The sequence below is a fragment of the Equus quagga genome, chromosome 11 (assembly GCF_021613505.1).
Source record: "Equus quagga isolate Etosha38 chromosome 11, UCLA_HA_Equagga_1.0, whole genome shotgun sequence".
Taxonomy (NCBI): domain Eukaryota; kingdom Metazoa; phylum Chordata; class Mammalia; order Perissodactyla; family Equidae; genus Equus; species Equus quagga.
In genome coordinates this window covers 92,741,425-92,759,793 of record NC_060277.1, presented here as the reverse complement: position 1 = coordinate 92,759,793, position 18,369 = coordinate 92,741,425, and the positions used below count along the sequence as shown (strand labels likewise).

The window sequence follows — 18,369 nt, the reverse complement described above, 5'->3', positions numbered from 1 at the left end:
CAAAAAATTCCATGACACCTTGTTGAGTGAAAAAAACACATTACAAAGCAGCACGTGTAATGTTTATATAAAATTGTGTATTTGTGTGTATGTGTGTGCCAAAGACTGACACAGAGGCAGTGTGCAGGGAGTGACGGACGTCTGGAACGGTGTCCACTGAAATGTTAACCCTGTTTGCCTTTGGGGGGTGGAATTTGGGGTGTTTCATACAGTCCTATTTTTACTTTTACTGCTTAAATTTTCTATATGAGTATGTTTTATCTTTATACACACAGGAATACTCTCAATGATGCTATTTTCAATTGGGGGGAAAAAGGATTGTTTTCATCATAAAAGGAATATAACCTCATCAGTCTACAGAAAAGGAAAATAGAGAAAGAGAAGCTCCCGTGGTCCTATCAGCCGCCGCAGCCCTTCGGAACATGTGGTGGGTTTCCTTCCTGTTAGGCGCTCCGAATCTCTTCAAAGCAGCTTTTCAGTCCAGATATAATAATGGATGGGAGGGGGCTGCACAGGGACCCCCTCTCATGGAAAGCTCTCAGCTCCTCGCACACCAGGTTGTTTCCCCAGTCTGCAGACAGACTCTTGAGGCTGACTTTCAGGCAGGAGAAGTGACTTGCCCAGGTCACACATACCTGAGTGATAGGAGAGCCAGTCCTGAGACTCCGAGCCCCGGCTGCCCAGGGTACTTCAGTGCCCCCCGCTGCCATGCCCAGGTCCAGGAGCTTTTGTTGGTGGGCCCAGCCCAGAGCCCTGCAAATCGGTCGCTGCTGCGGTTGCAATCCGCTTCAAGGAACTCTTCCTGGGGCCCACTCGGTTCCAGGTCTGCCCTGGGGCTGGAGGAACAAATTGCATCAGACAGCCCACCTGGGCTTCTGGCCAGGCGAAAGAGCACGAACACTTCACGCAAAGCCAACTTAGCAGAGGGCCCGAGTACACAGTAGACATCAATGAATATCTGTTGAATGTTCATGGTCGAAGCAGCTCTGAGCCTGCGGGTGCTCTGAGAAGGCCCCAGTCCCATCGCGGCCATCACTGAAGGCTTCCTGTAGGAGGGGACCTTTGAGCTGAGCCTTCAAGGATGGGGTGGAATTTCCACGAGGGTCCAGAGGAGAGAAAAAGGCTGGCGCTTCAGGTAGAGTGGTTGACTCCCTCAGAAGCTAAGATCTTTAAGCGCGAACTACGAGGCACGCGGGGACTCGCTCGTCTCCACCACGGGGGCCCTCCAGTCCTTGCCGGCCGTGTGGTATTTGCCGAGTATTAGCCACGAGGGGGCAGGGTGAGGCGGGGCGGGGCCGAGGTGGCAGGGTTGGGGGGGGGAGGGGGGACCCGGAGAGCTTCATAAAGCCACAGCAAAGGCGCCGCGATGCTAGTGACAGCGGCCCGCTGGAGAGGGAGCCCGGGAGCAGCCGCGCGCCCGCCAAACGCGGGCGCAGGACCCAGGCGTCCGACCCCGGGCTCCGCTGGGGTCCCCGCCCCCGGGCCCCCGCCCCACCCCCGCCCACCTCGGCCCACGCGACCCTCTCGGCCACCCCCGCGCGGAAAGGGGCCAGTCCCCGACGGCTACGGGAAGGTACCAGCCCTCCCCGGATGGGCATCGTGGAGCCGGGCTGCGGAGACATGCTGACGGGCACCGAGCCGATGCCGGCGAGCGACGAGGGCCGGGCGCCTGGCGCCGACCCGCAGAACCGCTACTTCTACTCGGAGCCCTGCTCGCAGGACGCGGCCGACCGTCGCGGGGGCGCCGGCCTGGGGGCGCCCTACGCCGGGGGCGCCTTGGTGCCCGCCCCGCCGGGCCGCTTCCTCGGAGCCTACGCCTACCCGCCCCGGCCTCAGGCCGCCGTCTTTCCTGGCGCGGCCGAGCCCTTCCCGCCGACGGCGGGCGCCGAGGGCTACCAGCAGGGGGACGGCTACGCGGCCCCGGACCCGCGTCCCGGCCTCTACCCCGGGCCGCGCGAGGACTATGCGCTGCCCGCGGGGCTGGAGGTGTCCGGGAAGCTGAGAGTGGCGCTCAACAACCACCTGTTGTGGTCCAAGTTTAATCAGCACCAGACGGAGATGATCATCACCAAGCAGGGGCGGTGAGTGCGCGGCGCGCCGGGAGCGCGAGCGGCTCCGCCAGCAGGTGGGAGCCTCGGGCCGCGCCCGCCCGCCGGCGCCCGGAACAAGGACGTGTTTTTTCTCTTTCTCTCTGTCTAGACTTTGCTAGTGTCTCCGTGTCCCACACAGTTTGGGCTTCGGCTTTGGGCGGAGGGAGAGGGAGTTGTAGTGAAGACAGGAAGGTTCCGGGGGTTGTTTACTCCCAGGACTTGACACCAACAGGCAGAACTCCAAAGGGGGGTGGATGAGAGTGGGCGCAATGAGAGTTGTCGTGGGTTAGGGGAGGGGTGCCTGTGGTTCACCCCGAATTGGTGTGTGCCCCTGCCCCTGCGCTCTGCCTCAGCGGGGGTCTCCGCGGGCAGAGGGGGAGTGTGGGCTGTGAGTCTGACAGGGCAGGATGGCTCTTAGCCCCTGTGTGTGTGGAAAGGGAAGGGAGGGCAGAATCTTGCAGGGTGGGGACGGACGGTACCCCAGCCCTCAGGGGCAGGGGCTGTGCCCACTTCTCCCCGGCCTGTGCTGCTGCTGTGCACAGGTCAGCTTTGGGGGTAGGGTAAGGCTGGGATTTGGTGACACTGAGAAGGAGTCGCCAAGTTTCCCTTCCGGTAGTACTTTGAGATCATATGCTTGGTGTGTGTTTGTGTGTGTGTGTTTGTGTGTGTGTGTGTGTGTGTGTGTGTGTGTGTGTGTTTGGGGGATGGTAAAGTGTGTCGGGGCACAGATCCCTTCCAGGCACAGGCCCCTGCCTGAGGGCACAGATGCTCATGGGCCTGAGCAGGTGGAGCTAACCCATAGGTCCCAGCTGGCAGCCGGTCCCACACTGTGCACCCTTCGAGCTCTGTCCCCTGAAAGCCTGCCCACACCCCTGTCCAGATATTCACCAGTCAGCCTGGGGGAAGTTGCGAGGGGGAGCCCCATGGCTCGGTGGATGAGGGTCCCCTGAGCCCGGTGCATGTAGAATAGAGTTTGGGGCTGAGGGTGCTGCTTCCGGAGAGAGCCTCCTTCATGGGGTAAGAAAGAGAAACTCTTGACTTGTGTGGTATTTGTTTAGTAAGCAACACTCTGAGTGGGCCCTGCCTGTGTCTGGTGTGTGAGAATGCGCGCCTCCCCTTCCCGCTGGGGGCCAGTATGGGCAGGTGACCAGGGAGGACCTCTGTGGAGGGGCTGTGTCATCAGTGGACTCAGGAAGTGTTGAAGTGTGGATTCCAAGCGTGGGGCTTGGGAGGGAGAGAGAGGCCATGTGGGGCCTGGGGGTTGCCGTTCACTCTGGGCATTGCTGGAAACTTCTTCCCTCTCAGTGGTTTCTGTGGGGTGGCCTGGGATTGAGGGGCCTGTCCACCAACTGCAGTCGCCTTCCAGTGGCTAAGCTGTTCCTCGTTCCCTGGGATGAACCCAGGAAAGTTGGCATTTTCTTTGATGGCACAGCCTTCACCTCCTCCTACATCCTCTCTGTCCCCCCAGCCCTAGCCTCCTCTGGGTACACCCAGGCACAGCCCAGGCTTCTAGTCCCATCATGTCTGAATTGGAGGGGACCCAGAAGATCCTGTCCAGTCCCCTCCCTGCACAGATAGGGAAACGAGCCCAGAGATGGTAAGAGACTCTTCTGATGCTACAGAGCATACTTCTTGCCGGCAGAACTGGTACCAGAACCCAGATGGTGTCTGCCTGGGTTTCTTTCTTGGCCCCCTCCTCAGCCAGGAGTTAAGACCGCCACCCGTACTGTCCGAAGGCCTTGATGCATTCAGCTGCTTTCACTTCCATTATTTCACTGTGCGCTAGGCATTTGTCTCCCCATTTTACAGCTGAGGGCATTGGGGTGCAGGGCTATCTCACGACTTGTGCTCAGTCATACAACAGACCTGAACTCAGGCCTCCCCTCTGTCGTGTGGTCAGGAAGCCTTCTCATCCTGGGGCCTGGCCGGGGTCTCCCCACAGCCTGCTGCTGGGCCCTGTCGCTCCAGTCTCGAGGGATGGGGTGGATGGAACACCACCCAGAACTTCAGGGATCTGGTGGGTGCGGGGCTGGCTGCAGGTCTGCGCACAGGCTGTTTAGGGCCGTATCTCTGGGGCCTGCGTCTCTGAGTGTGGATCTCCACCTCTCCGCTCACTGCCTCCTTCTTTCCTTTATGTTCCTGCTGAACAATTCTCTCGATGAGTTGTGCTGTCTCCCCTTTAGATCCATGCATTTACTTTGTTTTATTATGAAAAATTCCAATATATACAGAAGTGAAGAGAGAGAGGTGACGGGCCTCCACGTCCCCATCACCCAGCTCAACGCTCACCCCATCTTGCTTCTTTATCCCCACTCACTTCCACCCCTCCGCTCTGCAGCTCTGTTAGTGATAAAGTGCCTAGTAAGTCCTAGACACTACAGCATTTCAGTCTGAAATATTTCTCTTGTGCACCTCTAAAGATGGCTTTTTAAAAATAAACATGTTAGCAAACCTGAAAAGAAATTCCCGAATATCATCAGATTTCCCTGATTGTTTCACAAGCGTGTGTGTTTTACAATCCTCACCCTTTCGATCCGTCATGAGGGGCTACTTCGGGCACCTTGGGGTCCCTGTTGATAGGGGGCAGTAGCCCCTCACCATTTCCTTTGCTGCCTCCCCTTGGATCAGGCCTCAGGAGCCCCATGCTGGGGCAGAGAGGAGAGAGGACAAATCACCCCCAGTTTAGTCACACCGGCCCCAGATCACCCCCATATCTCAGCTTGGGCTCCAGTGATCTGGGAAGTTGGCGGCCATTTCCTCCTGTTACTGGCTTCTGAAAAGCAAGACTTGGGCTCAGAGAGCAGCTCCCTTTCTGTCCTCCTGCTCTGGCGGGCTGGCCTGTCCCTCCGGGGGTTCCAGTGACCTGCCAGTCACCACCACATCACCCACGGCCTTCTTCCTTTTTGAAAAATCCTTCCAGCCCAGGCGCACCCACAGCCACACAGCCTTTTGCCCTGGGCTGACTCACTCTCTCCCAGATCCTTCCTCTCCCACCCACCCTAGACTCCTCCCTTGGTATGGACAAGTGACACAGCCTGGCTGTCCCCCATGGGCAGGAATGGGATGGGGCACATGGGGGTGATTCCTGAGTCCAAAGACTGACCCAGGCAGTTCAGATGGGTCTGGGAGGGGAAATTGAGGACAAAACGACAGTGGGCCGACTAGAGACTTCCGATGTCCAAGTCCCTACGTTTGTGGAGACTTGGGGTGCCCGATAGTGCCCCCCTGGACTTGTGCTGTGTTTCTGCGTGGCAGTGTACGTGTGCTAGGAATGTGTTGGCGGGCGTACGAGAGTCGATGGTAGACATTCTCAGTAGAGGAAGAGAGAGCCGGTGTCTCTGTGAGTGTGGGTGTGTGGGTGTGCATTAATTGCTGGCAATCCCCACTTTTCTGAGTGTGATTACTTGATTATTATAATTAAGATAACTTTGGGCAGCTCCGTTGTTAAGGAGCTCAGTTTGCATTTGTGTCTGTATGTGTGAAGTTAGGAGTTGATACAACCATTCAGTCCCACGCGATCCTCGATCCTCGATCACTGGCCTCACAGCCATTGTGGTTTTCCTTTCTCCGTGTTCTAACTCCGAGAACTTTTTAGACTTTTTAAAACATTTTTTTTTTAGCTTTTCTTAGGGCTGACCGGCTTCATTTCTCCTGCAGCAGGTGAAAACTGCTTTGCTTTCTGTTTGGCTGTTAGCTGGTGGCCGTCTGATGTCTATTAAGTGGTCTGGGGCGGTGGGCAGAGGAGATCCTGGGATGCCCGAGCGCATTTTGCATTTTGATAGGTGCAAGGCGTTGCCAAATACCCTCCTAGAAACTGGGACCAATTTACACCCCCCCACTGATAGTGCCTGAGAGGACCCATTTTCCGGGAGGCTCATCAGCATTAGATATTATCAGTTTTTAAATATTTTGTCAACATGTCTGACAAAAACCGTCTCCTTTTATTTTTTTATTTCATTTTTATTTATTTATTTATTTTGAGGAAGATTAGCCCTGAGCTAACATCTGCTGCCAGTCCTCCTCTTTTTGCTGAGGAAGACTGGCCCTGAGCTAACATCCGTGCCCATCTTCCTCTACTTTATATGTGGGACGCCTGCCACAGCATGGCGTGCCAAGCGGTGCCGTGTCTGCGCCTGGGATCCAAACCGGTGAACCTCCGGCAGCCGAAGCAGAACGTATGCACTTAACTGCTGTGCCACTGTGCTGGCCCCAAAAACCATCTCCTTTTAATTTGCACTTTTAATGACAGTGAATTGGAGCATGTCAGCAGTGTTCAGGATTGGGGAGGGATATATGACGACCCTGAGAATCATTTCAAGGTGGGTTGGTACGTAGGGGCGGGAGAGCATTTTGGGGTTTGGGTCCTGTCTTCTGAGGGTAGAGCAGTAAGTGGTCTTTCTGGGGTCCCAGGCCCATCTGTACTCCCTGTCCCTTCCCAGCTAGGTGTCATGTAAATCAGGGGCTATTTTGGGATTCCAGCTGGTGGTGATTCTAGACTTTTAGGGTGAAATTGAGGCCTCCCTTCTCGTCTCTCTTTTCCCAACCTCTTCCTGTGTCTCCTCCATTTCCCTCTCCCGCGGTAAGCAGCAGGGTGGGGGGTGGGGACCATGGCATGTGCTCTGCCATCAGGAGACCCCGGCTCCGCTCTCCCACCAAGGAGCCGTCACCAAACCTCTCCAAGCCTCATTTTCTTCAAGTATAAAATTGGAAGTAACATTTTTTATCTCAAAGGACTGGTTCAGTGAACTGACTGCTGTATAAGTAGAGGCTCAATGAATATGTTTTCTTCTCTTCCTTGATTTGTCAAGTTTGGCTAGGAACCCGTTATGATGTAGGTAACATGTGAGTGATCTGTCATAGAATGACACTGTCTATGACACTGTCATAGAATGAGTTGGTGGTAGAAATGGGTTGAAAACATTCCTCCACCCTCCATTGCTCAAGGCCTCATCCCTAACCTTTGATTTCTCGAGTTGACTGGCCTGCTGAGCCCCTGGGACCCAGGGCCTGGAACCAGAAGTGAGAACTCTTCTCTTTTGTGAGGAAGCTTGGCCCTGAGCTAACATCTGTGTCAATCTTCCTCTATTTTATGTGGGATGCTGACACAGCATGGCTTGATAAGCGGTGCTAGGTCCTTGGCCAGGATCCAAACCTGCGAACCCCGGGCTGCTGAAGTAAAGTGTGCGCACTTAACCACTCCACCACAGGGCTGGCTCCCAGAAGTGTGAACTCTTACTTGGGATTCTTCAGCCAGGCCAGAGGGCTTTGACAGCTCTGGGCCTGGGAGAAGATGGGATGGGAGTGGGAAGGAGAGAGTGTATGCTGAGTTTCACATCTTTTGAACTTCTTAACAGCTCTCAGAGGAAAGATAGACAGGAGTTATTATCTTCATTTACTGGTGAAGAAACTGAGGTTTGGTTTGGGAATTAACTTATCCAAGGTCATAAGGCAAATAAGTCTCTTTTTCTCAGTCCAGGAGAGTCTGGGGGAAGACAGGAATGTGATAGTGCCCTCCTGGGACACCTTCCCAAGGTTATTAGGTGTGTTGCTCTGGGACCCTCTGGGGACCAGGATCCACCAAAAGGGTTGCTAGGCCCCAGGAAGTCTCCCATTCCCAGGTTTCCTGATAAATGGACCAGTGCCTTTCTTCCCATCCTGCCCTGCTTCTCGTAGGAGGAGGGGAGAAGTGTTTGGGAATGAAGAGTAATTCTGATAAGGGTTGACTCTGCCATCCTGAAAACTAAGCTCTTCCTGCTTGGGTTAGAAGAGAAAGGCCAGCCATTGGAGCTGGTGATGGCACTGGTGCTGGTAGAGGTGATGATGGTGATGGGGGTGGTGATAGTTGTGGTGATGGTTGTAGTGATGGTGGAGGCAGTGGTTGTAGTGATGGTGGCGATGGTGGTAGTGATGGTTGTAGTGATGGTGGTGGTGGTGGTTGTAGTGATGACTGGTGATGGTGGTGGTGATGGTTGTAGTGATGGTGGTGTTGATAGTGGAGGCAGTGGTTGTAGTGATGGTGGTGGTGATGGTGGAGGTGGTGGCTGTAGTGATGACTGGTGGTGGTTGTAGTGATGGTGGAGGCAGTGGTTGTAGTGATGGTGGCGATGGTGGTGGTGATGGTTGTAGTGATGGTAATGTTGATGGTGGAGGTGGTGGTTGTAGTGATGACTGGCGATGGTGGTGCTGATGGTTGTAGTGATGGTGGTGATGGTGGTGGTGATGGTTGTAGTGATGGTGACGATGGTGGTGGTGATGGTTGTAGTGATGGGGGTGGCGATGGTGGAGGCGGTGGTTGTAGTGATGGTGGTGATGGTTGTGATATGGGAGTACTTCTTTCTCTGAATCTATTACTCTGGCACAATAAGGCAGCACCCCAACCTCAACTTCCTCTGCTTTTCTTGGGAAGCAGGACTTTGTGCATGAGGACTGTGCTCAAGAGAGTCCTCTTTCAGGTGAATGGGAAGCTCCACCTGGGACTTTAGCTTCTTCTCTGAAGGCCCAGGCCTGGGGCAGGCCATACTACAGACATCAGGCCCAGGAGGATGGGTCAGGGAGAGCCTGAATGGAGGCCGTGGGACTAGGAGTGTGTTAGCACCGTAAGAGCCATGGTGGAGAGGATGGATGGTGGACTCAGGCCAGACCAGGACTCAGGGGACTGAGGCAGGACCTATTAGGAACTGCCTGTAGGGGGCTGGCTTGTGGCTTTGCTCCTCCGTAGGAAGCACACTTCCTTCCTTAGGTTAGAGACAGTGATGTGCAGCTGATGTCCAGCAATTAACTCTCTGAAAGAAAAACATTTAAAAAAGCCCTGATTCATAATGTTTGCTAATTTCTGTGGTGTAAATACTCCTACGATGGCTGATTTCAAGTTCCCTACATGGTGGCACTGAATGGGGTTGGGAAGAGACATGCAGTAGCTCACATTATCTAGTATTTCCACCATACAGGTACAATAGCAGGAAGTAACCTCAAGAGCAGAGATAATAGTAAAATGTAGTAAAAGAATTGGGAAGTGATGACTTTTAAGTATTTACTTCCTTGGTTTATAATATAATGTATTTAATTGTGAATTTAGATAATTTTATCTTTAATTATGTCCGTGTTTAATGACTGGTTGGCAAACCTCCTGAACATTTTCGGTTGTCTCTTGTGTGTGTGGAAGCTGGCTCCAGCACACCACTGATGGCTTTTGCACAAGGGGTGGCTGTCCATGGGGCTGGGGGCTGATGAATGTTGGGGGGTCTCTGTGTCCTCCCCAGGCGAATGTTCCCATTCCTGTCATTTACTGTGGCCGGGCTGGAGCCCACCAGCCATTACCGGATGTTTGTGGACATGGTCTTGGTGGACCAGCACCACTGGCGATATCAGAGCGGCAAGTGGGTGCAGTGTGGAAAGGCCGAGGGCAACATGCCAGGTATGCGCCCCCTTGGGAGCGGTAGGCACTCTTTTTCTCCAAAGCTGGGCGCCCCCTGGTGGATCCAGGAGGAACCCCCAAGTCCCTGCCCCACCCCAGGATTTAATTCCCCATCTCATCTCTCTCATTCCATCTCACCCCACCCAATCCCATCCCACCCCACCCCATCCCACCCTATCCCCTCCATCCCATCCCACCCCACCCCATCCCATTTCCTCACCCCATCCCACCCCATTTCCTCACCCCATCCCACCCCATTCCCTCCATCCCATCCCACCCCATCCATCCACTTCTGGCTTCTGTTCTGTTTGTCATCTCTTTTCTACTTTGCACTAGCATGTCTTCTGCTTAGTCCTCTGTCCACACCTCCCCTTGCCCTGTCCTGTCTGGTCCTCTCCCTGAATCCTTTTTGACATCTCCATCAGAACAGGCAAAGAAGCCCCACATCATCAGGGGTCTGGTCCCAGGGGCTGTGTGCCAAAGAGGTTAACTCTCCACAGGAAACCACCAGTACGTGCACCCAGATTCGCCCAACACTGGAGCCCACTGGATGCGCCAGGAAGTTTCATTCGGGAAACTAAAACTCACAAACAACAAGGGGGCCTCCAACAATGTGACCCAGGTGGGACTCCTCCCCACAGGCTAGCTCTGCCCCCCCTCCCCAGCCCCAAGGCCATGAGGGGTCCCGAGGGCTGATTCTATTCTGTAAGAGTTGTTTTCCTTCCTCTCTGACTCTGGTTCTTTTCTACCTACCTTGTGGGGAGGATGAGGTGGGAGGAATCTGAATCTCAGGGACAGACAGGGGGCCACATTCAGGCCAACCTGGGCTAAGCCAGCCTTGGAGTTTCTTCACTGAATCCCAAGCTGCTATCGCTTGTGTACCGTGCTAGGCGTCAAGTTGGTACCAGCGGTCCCAAGGAATGGTTGCAGAGTTTCTCTAAGTTGAGGAATCCTATTACAAGTATCCTTATCCCTGAAAAGCTGTTTGTGCTAATACCTTGGTCACAATGGACATCTGGGGGTAGGAAACGGAGCAAGAAGACAGAATTGGTGCCGTGAAGAGGCTGGGGACAGGAGTTTGAAGGCCTGGGAGCAGTTACCTGGCAGGTGGCAGGGCAGGGGAATGGACCTGATGACTTCAGGGTCCTTTCTAGCCTGGCCAGAGGGCCAGCCTTTGGTGGGGGTGGGGGATCCTTCGGATTCCCTCCTCCCCACCCCCATAACCGTCTTGCTCTCTCTCTCAGATGATCGTGCTCCAGTCCCTCCATAAGTACCAGCCCCGGCTGCACATTGTGGAGATTAATGATGGAGAGCCAGAGCCGGCCTGCATTACCTCCAAAACGCATGTCTTTACTTTCCAAGAAACCCAGTTTATTGCTGTGACTGCCTACCAGAATGCCGAGGTGAGGGCTGCCCGGTCCCATGTGGGCCTGAGACTGGGGTGGGGGTGTGTGGCCCCCAGTCTCCCTTGGGAGCGATTTTGGAAGTTCCCTAGGCCAGACTCAGGTGACTCTGTTTCCCCTCTCTCTAGATTACTCAGCTGAAAATTGATAATAACCCTTTTGCCAAAGGATTCCGGGAGAACTTTGAGTCGTAAGTGCCACTGGGTTCAACTCACCTTTGCAGAGGCCTCTTCTTGGTCTCTCCTGAGACTGGGACTCTAGACGTGTGCTCAGCACGTTCCCTCTTTGCCCCTGAGGATGGGAGAGGGTGGGGTGTGTGCTGGAGGGCAGGCCAGGGAAGTTGAGTCCGGGGAGGGATATGCAACGGGTAGGCTCATAGGTGACAGGTTCTGCTCATCACCCCTGTGTTCTTGCCTCCTATTCTTTTTTAGCATGTATGCATCTGTTGACACCAGCGTCCCCTCCCCGCCTGGATCCAACTGTCAATTGCTTGGGGGAGACCACTACTCTCCTCTCCTACCCAACCAGTATCCTGTTCCCAGCCGTTTCTACTCCGACCTTCCTGGCCAGGCCAAGGATGTGGTTCCCCAGCCTTACTGGTTGGGGGCTCCCCGGGACCACAGCTATGAGGCCGAGTTTCGAGCAGTCAGCATGAAACCTACATTCCTGCCCTCTGCCCCCGGGCCCACCATGTCCTACTACCGAGGCCAAGAAGTCCTGGCACCTGGAGCTGGCTGGCCTGTGGCCCCCCAGTACCCTCCCAAGATGGGCCCAGCCAGCTGGTTTCACCCCATGCGGACTCTACCCATGGAACATGGTCCTGGCGCTTCAGAGGGGCGGGGGCCAGAGGACCAGGGCCTCCCCTTGTTGTGGACTGAGATCACCTCCATCCGGCCAGAGTCCAGTGACTCAGGGCTGGGCGAAGGAGACTCTAAGAGGAGGCGTGTGTCCCCCTATCCTTCCAGCGGCGACAGCTCCTCCCCTGCTGGGGCCCCTTCTCCTTTTAATAAGGAAACTGAAGGCCAGTTTTATAACTATTTTCCCAATTGAGCAGATGATGTGAAAAGGACAGAAACGTTGTTATTAGGTTGCAGGACACCAACTAACTTGGCAACAGACTCAGGACCGAGCGGCCCCCGCATCCTCTGTCTCTTCTCCTTTCGTAGTTGGTTGAGGAAGAGGGGGGCCAAGAAGGATTCTGGAGTTCACTTGCTGCTTCCTGGCCCACAAGGAAAGCTGAGAGGTGCGTCCCTCTCTTTCCTTCGCCCTGACTACAGTCATTTACCTGGTGCTGCTTCTGGCTGTGGGTTCCCAGCTGGAGAACAGAGAACAGAGAACAGAGGACAGGAGGTCTTGGACACGAACCAGCTTCCTCTCTTCTGGGGCAGTTGAGGGGCGGGGGTCAGGGGGCAAAGGCCTAGAACTGGAAACTCTCTTCCTTTATAGAGTAACTTTGAGCATTTTTGTTTGTGTCTGTGTTAATCCCTGATCTGAAAATAAAGATACATGGATTTTCTACCAGCCAGCCAGCCAGGGTCAGGCAGAGGACTCCAGGGACTTTGGGCAGCTGGCCTGGGCCCCACCCGCTCAGAGACAGTGGGGTCCTGAGGAAGGGGCTGGGAAGGGGTATGCTGCCCATCTTGAGAAGTAAAGTCTTGGGGGGGGGGGTTGTGTGTTTGTGCGCACACTCTTTTCTGATTCTTTTTTCTTTTTTTGGAATGGGGGAGGCTATTTATTGTACGGAGAGTGGTGTCTGGATATATTTCTTTTGTCTTCATCACTTTCTGAAAATAAACATGAAACTGTTGAGCGTGTCCTGCTTCAGTGCCCAGGTGAGGGACGTGGGTGGGGACTCCACTGGGAAATGCGAGTGCGCTGAAGCTGTTCTGCTGGCTCGTGAACAGAACCTGCGACACCTGGAAACCTGAAGCGGCTTCACTTGGGATGAACTGAGTTACAGCAAGGCCACGAGTCATGCCTTAGTGCTCCTGTTGATGGGTGATGCCAGCTCTTCAGACTCCTGGGATAGAGAACCATCCCTGGGCCTGTGTGTGCCCCCTGACCTGTGGAGGGGGTGAGAGGGCAAGGCCAGAGGGCGGGGTTGGGGGGGCTCTCAGGGGAAGGATGGCGCTCGATATCTCTCTGCATTTCTAGCAGCTTTGGCTCTCCATTTTTGTCTTAGGGTTGTTCCAGGATTAAAGGCGTAAGTATAAATTGGACCCCATGAAAGTGCTGTTTTCGTAGGTTAAGAGCAGCCAAATATTGGCAATTTTATATGATTCAACCTAATATGTGTAGAGGGTTGAGAACAGTGTCTGATAAACAGTGAGCGCTCAGTGTGTAAACTGTTGTCATCATCATGCTCCAGCTCTGCTTCTCTCTGTACACACCTGAACTGTGTGTGATACGTCCTTCTTTTAAAGAATTTAAGCAATGCAGAAAAGTGTAGAAACAGCAATAAATTATCCCAGATCTTACCACCCACCAATAATTATCATTAACATTAGATGGGTTAGATAGATAGACAAGAATACTTTCATAAAATTGGAGTCATACTGAAAATGCTTTTTCTTAGTGAAAACTATTGAATTTTACTTAACAGAATTTAATAATACGGAAAAAAAAAAAACCATCAAACAAACCATCAAAACTCCCAAAACTCTCAAGTGAATAAAGGGAATTGCTGAATTCAAGATACGTTTTTCTTCATGATAAGAAACCTTTCATGAAAGAGCACCCTCAGGTTACGAAGGGAGCTGGTGGGAAAGGCGAAGGGGTCGGACGACTGTGTGAGCCTCGGCCCGGCCCGGGGCACACCCCGTTCTAATGGGGGTGCCCCACTGTGGGCTTCGGCGTATTCTCCCAGTTCTGTCTGAAGCCTGGAAAACTGCACTTTGTTACACAGCTCACATCCCTCCTTTACCGGCCGCTGCCCAGAGGTCATCTTCATCACTGTCTAGTCAGAAGAAGGAAAAGATAGGGACAGATTTGGTTCCATCCTCTCTGGATTTGGAAGCTCATAGTTTTGTAAATGACTTTAGGAATTCTGCGGTGTTGCCCTTGGAGAGTTGGATTGTTTCTCCCCCTGCCCACCCTTTGGCTGTCACTCTCTGAAGGTAATGGTATTAAGTGGGGCCTGTTTCCTTTCTTGGGGAACTGCTGTTGACAATTATAATACTCTTCTCCCCCACCATTTTTTTAAATGGTTTTGGTTCACTTCACTAGATATGAAGTGAAGGGTGTTGTGATCAAGCCATACTCCACCGTTTTTCCCAGAAGTGTGGCTGCGTGTGTTTTGATGCCATGTCATAAATGTTCATTACTATTATTTCTTCACTATTAAATGTACCTTTTACTGAATATGTATATGTATAACAAAATAACATTTATTTTACTGAATATATATGAATATATTTTATTCATATATATATGAATATATTTTTATATATATATGTATGCAGTTTTTAGTTAATGTAATGCATTTTACCTTAAATATTATATGGCCTGGCATTAATGTTCTAACTTGTGCTTTGTTTTTATTTGAATTCATCTGATAAATTTTCTCGTTTTTAGTGGATAATGTCTTAGTTTCATTTTTGTTGTAGTTATGTGTTCGTCAAGCAGCAAACTAATGGATTTAAAAACACATCTTAGGATTCTTTACTTAAAATATTTTCTATTTATTTACAAATGTAATGATCACTCATTAACCCACCACACAACTCAAGAATGAAAGCACTAGTGATATCATAGCTAGCTACATGTTACCCCATCCCATATCCTGTCTTTCCTCACAGATAACTAGTATCCTGAATTTTGTGTTTGTCCTTTTCTTGTTTTTTTAAAATTGTTAGCACTTTATATATCTACTTATTATCTTATTCAGTTTTAGCCATTTTGAACTTTATAAAAAGTATATGTGTGCATGTGTATATATATGTATATATAGTGCATATGTATATCTTTATACTGTCTTTCTCTGCATGAACATGGACTATTTCTTCATGTATTTGGGTCATCCTTAAGGTCCTTCAGTAAAGTTTTACAGTTTATAGGTATATGTCTTGTACATTTTTTATGAGATTTATTCTTAGGTACCAAGTTTTTTTCCTCTATAAAATATGTTTCCTAATTGTTTGTTACTGGTATACAGAATTACAATCGATGTTTGTATGCTGATCATAAGATCTGGCCACCTTCCTAACTCTTTCATTACTTTTTAGTGGTTTGCTATAAGTTTATTATTTTCTCTATGGCTAATCAGATTATTTCAAATAATGACATTTTTATTTCCTCCTTTCTAATCTTAGCGCTTATAATTTCTTCTTCTTACCTTATTGCAGTGGCCCGAACTTCAAGTGCTAGTTTCTTGCGTTTTGGGCACGATGTCCCATGTCTTTATTCCACTTTGTCTCTTATGCTGGTTTGCCATCTCTGTCATTTATGTCTGTTATTTTAGTAGTTACTCTATGAATTGTAATATGCATATTTAACCTAACAAAATCTTTATGTTGGATGGTATTTCGTCCACTCTTCTGGTCAATAAAACAATTTTAATCACCTTAGCTCTGATCTTTCCTCCTCTGATTTGCTATTGTTTTCTCTCTCAATTTACCGACTTTGAACATTTCGGTTCTTTTTTAATGCCCAAGATTAGAAGCCTGTATTACTTTATTGAGACAGTACTTATTTGGGCTTACCTTTATGTTACCATTCTTTTGTCCACTTTTCCCTTTTTTATTACACTTTTTCTGGGATCATTTTCCTACTTTGTAGACTAAATCCTTTATAAGTTCTTTTAGAGAAGATCTCTTTGTAAATTCCACGTGTGCTTGTTTCTGAGAAAGGTTATTATTTTCCCCCTCATTAGTGAGCAGTAGTTTTGCTGGGTAAGCAGTTTTAAGCAGGTAGTAATTTCTTCTTATTTTGTAGAAGTTATTCCACTGTCTTCCGGCTTCTGTTGTTAAGAAATCTGCTGCTCTCATTATCACTCATTTGTAGGCCATCTGTCCTTTTCTTTCTGCTTTCCAGATCTTCTATTTATAGTTGATGTCCAACAGATTCATTATGATGTGACAAGTATGCATTTATTTTTCTGGATCATATTTGGGATATGTTGTACTTCCTAGATTGGTATATTCATGGTTTTCATCAATTCTGAAATTGATGAAAGAGTCATTATCTCTTCAAATATTAATTCTTTACATTCTCTCCAACTTCACCCTTTGGGACTCCAGTCAGATGGATGTCAGACACTCCTGTTCTATCCTTACTCATGTCTTGCAACTCTCTATTATATTTTGTTCTCCTAGTCTCTCTTTGCTGCATTCTAGATAAATTCCTGGGATATATCTTTGAGTTTAATCCTACCTTCAATAGTATCTAATATGCTGATTTTTTTTTTTACAGCTTACAAAGTACTTTTCATAAGTATTTTATATATGTGCATTGTTTTTTTCAGTTATGCTTTGCATTTCTATAAGTTCTATTTTTTCCAATTTGTGCAGTCCTGATGATTTCCGGTTATACGTTTTCCACATAATTTAATTCTTTCTTTTTGTGCACATTGTACACACAGCCATTGTGAGTTTCATATTTGACATTTCCAACATCCGCTGTCTTTGTGGAGAGTGGTGGTAGGGGCGTTGTCTAAAGATGTTGTTTCTTCTGCTCCTCACTCATAGTGGGTTTGCCTTCTTGTGTGCTTGGTGGTCTTTGTTCGTAAGTCATGTTTGACTTTTAACCCATGGGAGTCCCGTAAGAGTAACTTGGGGAAAATTTCTTTCACAGATGTTACCTGCAGTCAACAGATATGGAATGCCAAGTTGTGGCTGGGATTTTCTCTCCAGCAGTATAGTCAAGTTCTTGGCTCAGGGATCCAAAAGAGTGAGACAGAAGCTTCCAGGCCTCTAAGGGCTGGGCCTGGATCTGGGACAGCATCACTCCCACTACATGCTGTTGGTCAAGGCCAGACCGTATACAAGGGGAGGGGAAGTAATTTCCCCTCTGGATGGAGAAATGGCATGTGCTGCCTAGCCATTGTCCTGGGATGTTTTCTTCGTCATCAGCCTGGAGATTTCCTTCATGTCTTTCTTGTGTTGGATCTCCTGTTTCCTGGATCAAATGTCTTTTTCTTTCTTTGTTCATTATCTTGTTTTTCTGAAAGATTTTTTTTTTCTGAAGGAGTTTCTGGTGCATATGAGGTGAAACTTCTGAATTTTTTTTTTAAAGATTGGCACCTGAGCTGGCATCTGTTGCCAATCTTCTCCTCTCTCTCTTTTTCTTCTTCTACCCAAAGCCCCCCAGCTGTATATTCTAGTTGTGGGTCCTTCTGGCTCTGCTATGTAGGATATTGCTTCAGCATGGCTTGATGAGCAGTACCATGTCCATGTCCAGCATCCAAACCCGTGAAACCCTGGGCCGCCCAACTGGAGCATGCAAATCCAGTGACACAGCTGCAGGGCCAGTCCCCTGAATTTTTAACATGTCTGCAAATGTCTTTGTTTCACTTGCACAGCTGAGTGATAGGTTGACTGGGTATAAAAGCCTCAGTTGGAAATAATTTTCTCTTGGAAATTTCAAGGCGTTCTTCCATTTTCTTTTACTTTTCAGTATTGCTCTTATGAAGTCTGATGCCATTTTGATTCATGATCCTTTGTGTTAGGTTTTTAGATGCTCTCTTTGTCCCAAGTGTTTTGAACATTCTAGATTATATACTTTCACCTGAAGCCTCCCTCCCCACCCCATTTATTACTCTAGGGTGCTCATTGAGCCCTATCAATTCAGAGACTCTGTTCTTTATTCTTAGAAAGTTTCCCTTTTCTCTATTTTTTCCCAACTTCTTTTAATCATATGATAGATATTCTTGGGTGATCTCTAATTTTATTTCCTAACATTAATCCTTTTTCTTTCTCTTATGATTTTTCAGAGAGTCTAGTCTTTATCTTCTGATTCTGCTACTGACTTTTAAATTTCTCCTATCTTGTTTTTAATTCCAAGAACTCTCTCCTGTTCTCCAGATGTTTCTATAGCACCCTCTGCTTGTTTTATAGATGTCTTCTCACATCTCTAAATATGTTAGTTGGAAGGGGGAGTTTTTCTTTTGCTTCTTGCCATATCTCTCTTCTTTTTAAACTTCCTTTCTCTGCTTATTTCAGACTCTCTCTTTCATATTGGAGGCTTGGCTCAAATATTTGGTGATTCTTTTTTTTTTCTGCTTTATCTCCCCAAATCCCCCCTGGTACATAGTTATATATCCTAGTTGCAGGTCCTTCTAGTTGTGGCATTATTTGGTGACTCTTGACTGTTCACGTTTAAGAAGAAAGCACCATAAAAATAAAAATAATTTAAAAAGAGCAAGACACTAATGGTTTACATGAAAGCTCTTGTGTGTATATGAGGAGGGGTTAATCAACTGGTGGGCTTCACCTTAGGGTGATATGATAGCATGATCCCATGGGGG

The 18,369-nt window shown here is 49.6% G+C and overlaps 1 protein-coding gene across 2 annotated transcripts; it reads left to right on the top strand.

The window, feature by feature from the left end:
* Positions 1–1,429: 1,429 nt before the first annotated feature.
* Positions 1,430–12,896, top strand: TBX21 (T-box transcription factor 21). 2 transcript variants are annotated; one of them, XR_006890521.1, is made up of 7 exons: positions 1,430–2,081; positions 9,350–9,504; positions 10,005–10,126; positions 10,749–10,907; positions 11,036–11,097; positions 11,339–12,150; positions 12,812–12,896. XR_006890521.1 is itself a non-coding variant. In XM_046674695.1 (6 exons), the coding sequence occupies exons 1-6, from the start codon at positions 1,591–1,593 to the stop codon at positions 11,955–11,957; spliced, it is 1,608 nt and encodes a 535-aa protein (XP_046530651.1). In that variant the 5' UTR covers positions 1,430–1,590; the 3' UTR covers positions 11,958–12,566. The 2 variants fall into 2 exon arrangements, 1 of the variants encoding a protein (XP_046530651.1); XM_046674695.1 differs by lacking the exon at positions 12,812–12,896 and having other exon boundaries at positions 11,339–12,566.
* The last annotated feature ends 5,473 nt before the right edge of the window (positions 12,897–18,369 follow it).

Coding starts and splice junctions, on each gene's coding strand:
- TBX21 (XM_046674695.1), top strand. CDS start 1,591: ATGGGCATCGTGGAGCCGGGCTGCGGAGACATGCTGACGGGCACCGAG. Junction 9,505..10,004: donor GGCCGAGGGCAACATGCCAG/GTATGCGCCCCC, acceptor AACTCTCCACAG/GAAACCACCAGTACGTGCAC. Junction 10,127..10,748: donor CCTCCAACAATGTGACCCAG/GTGGGACTCCTC, acceptor TCTCTCTCTCAG/ATGATCGTGCTCCAGTCCCT.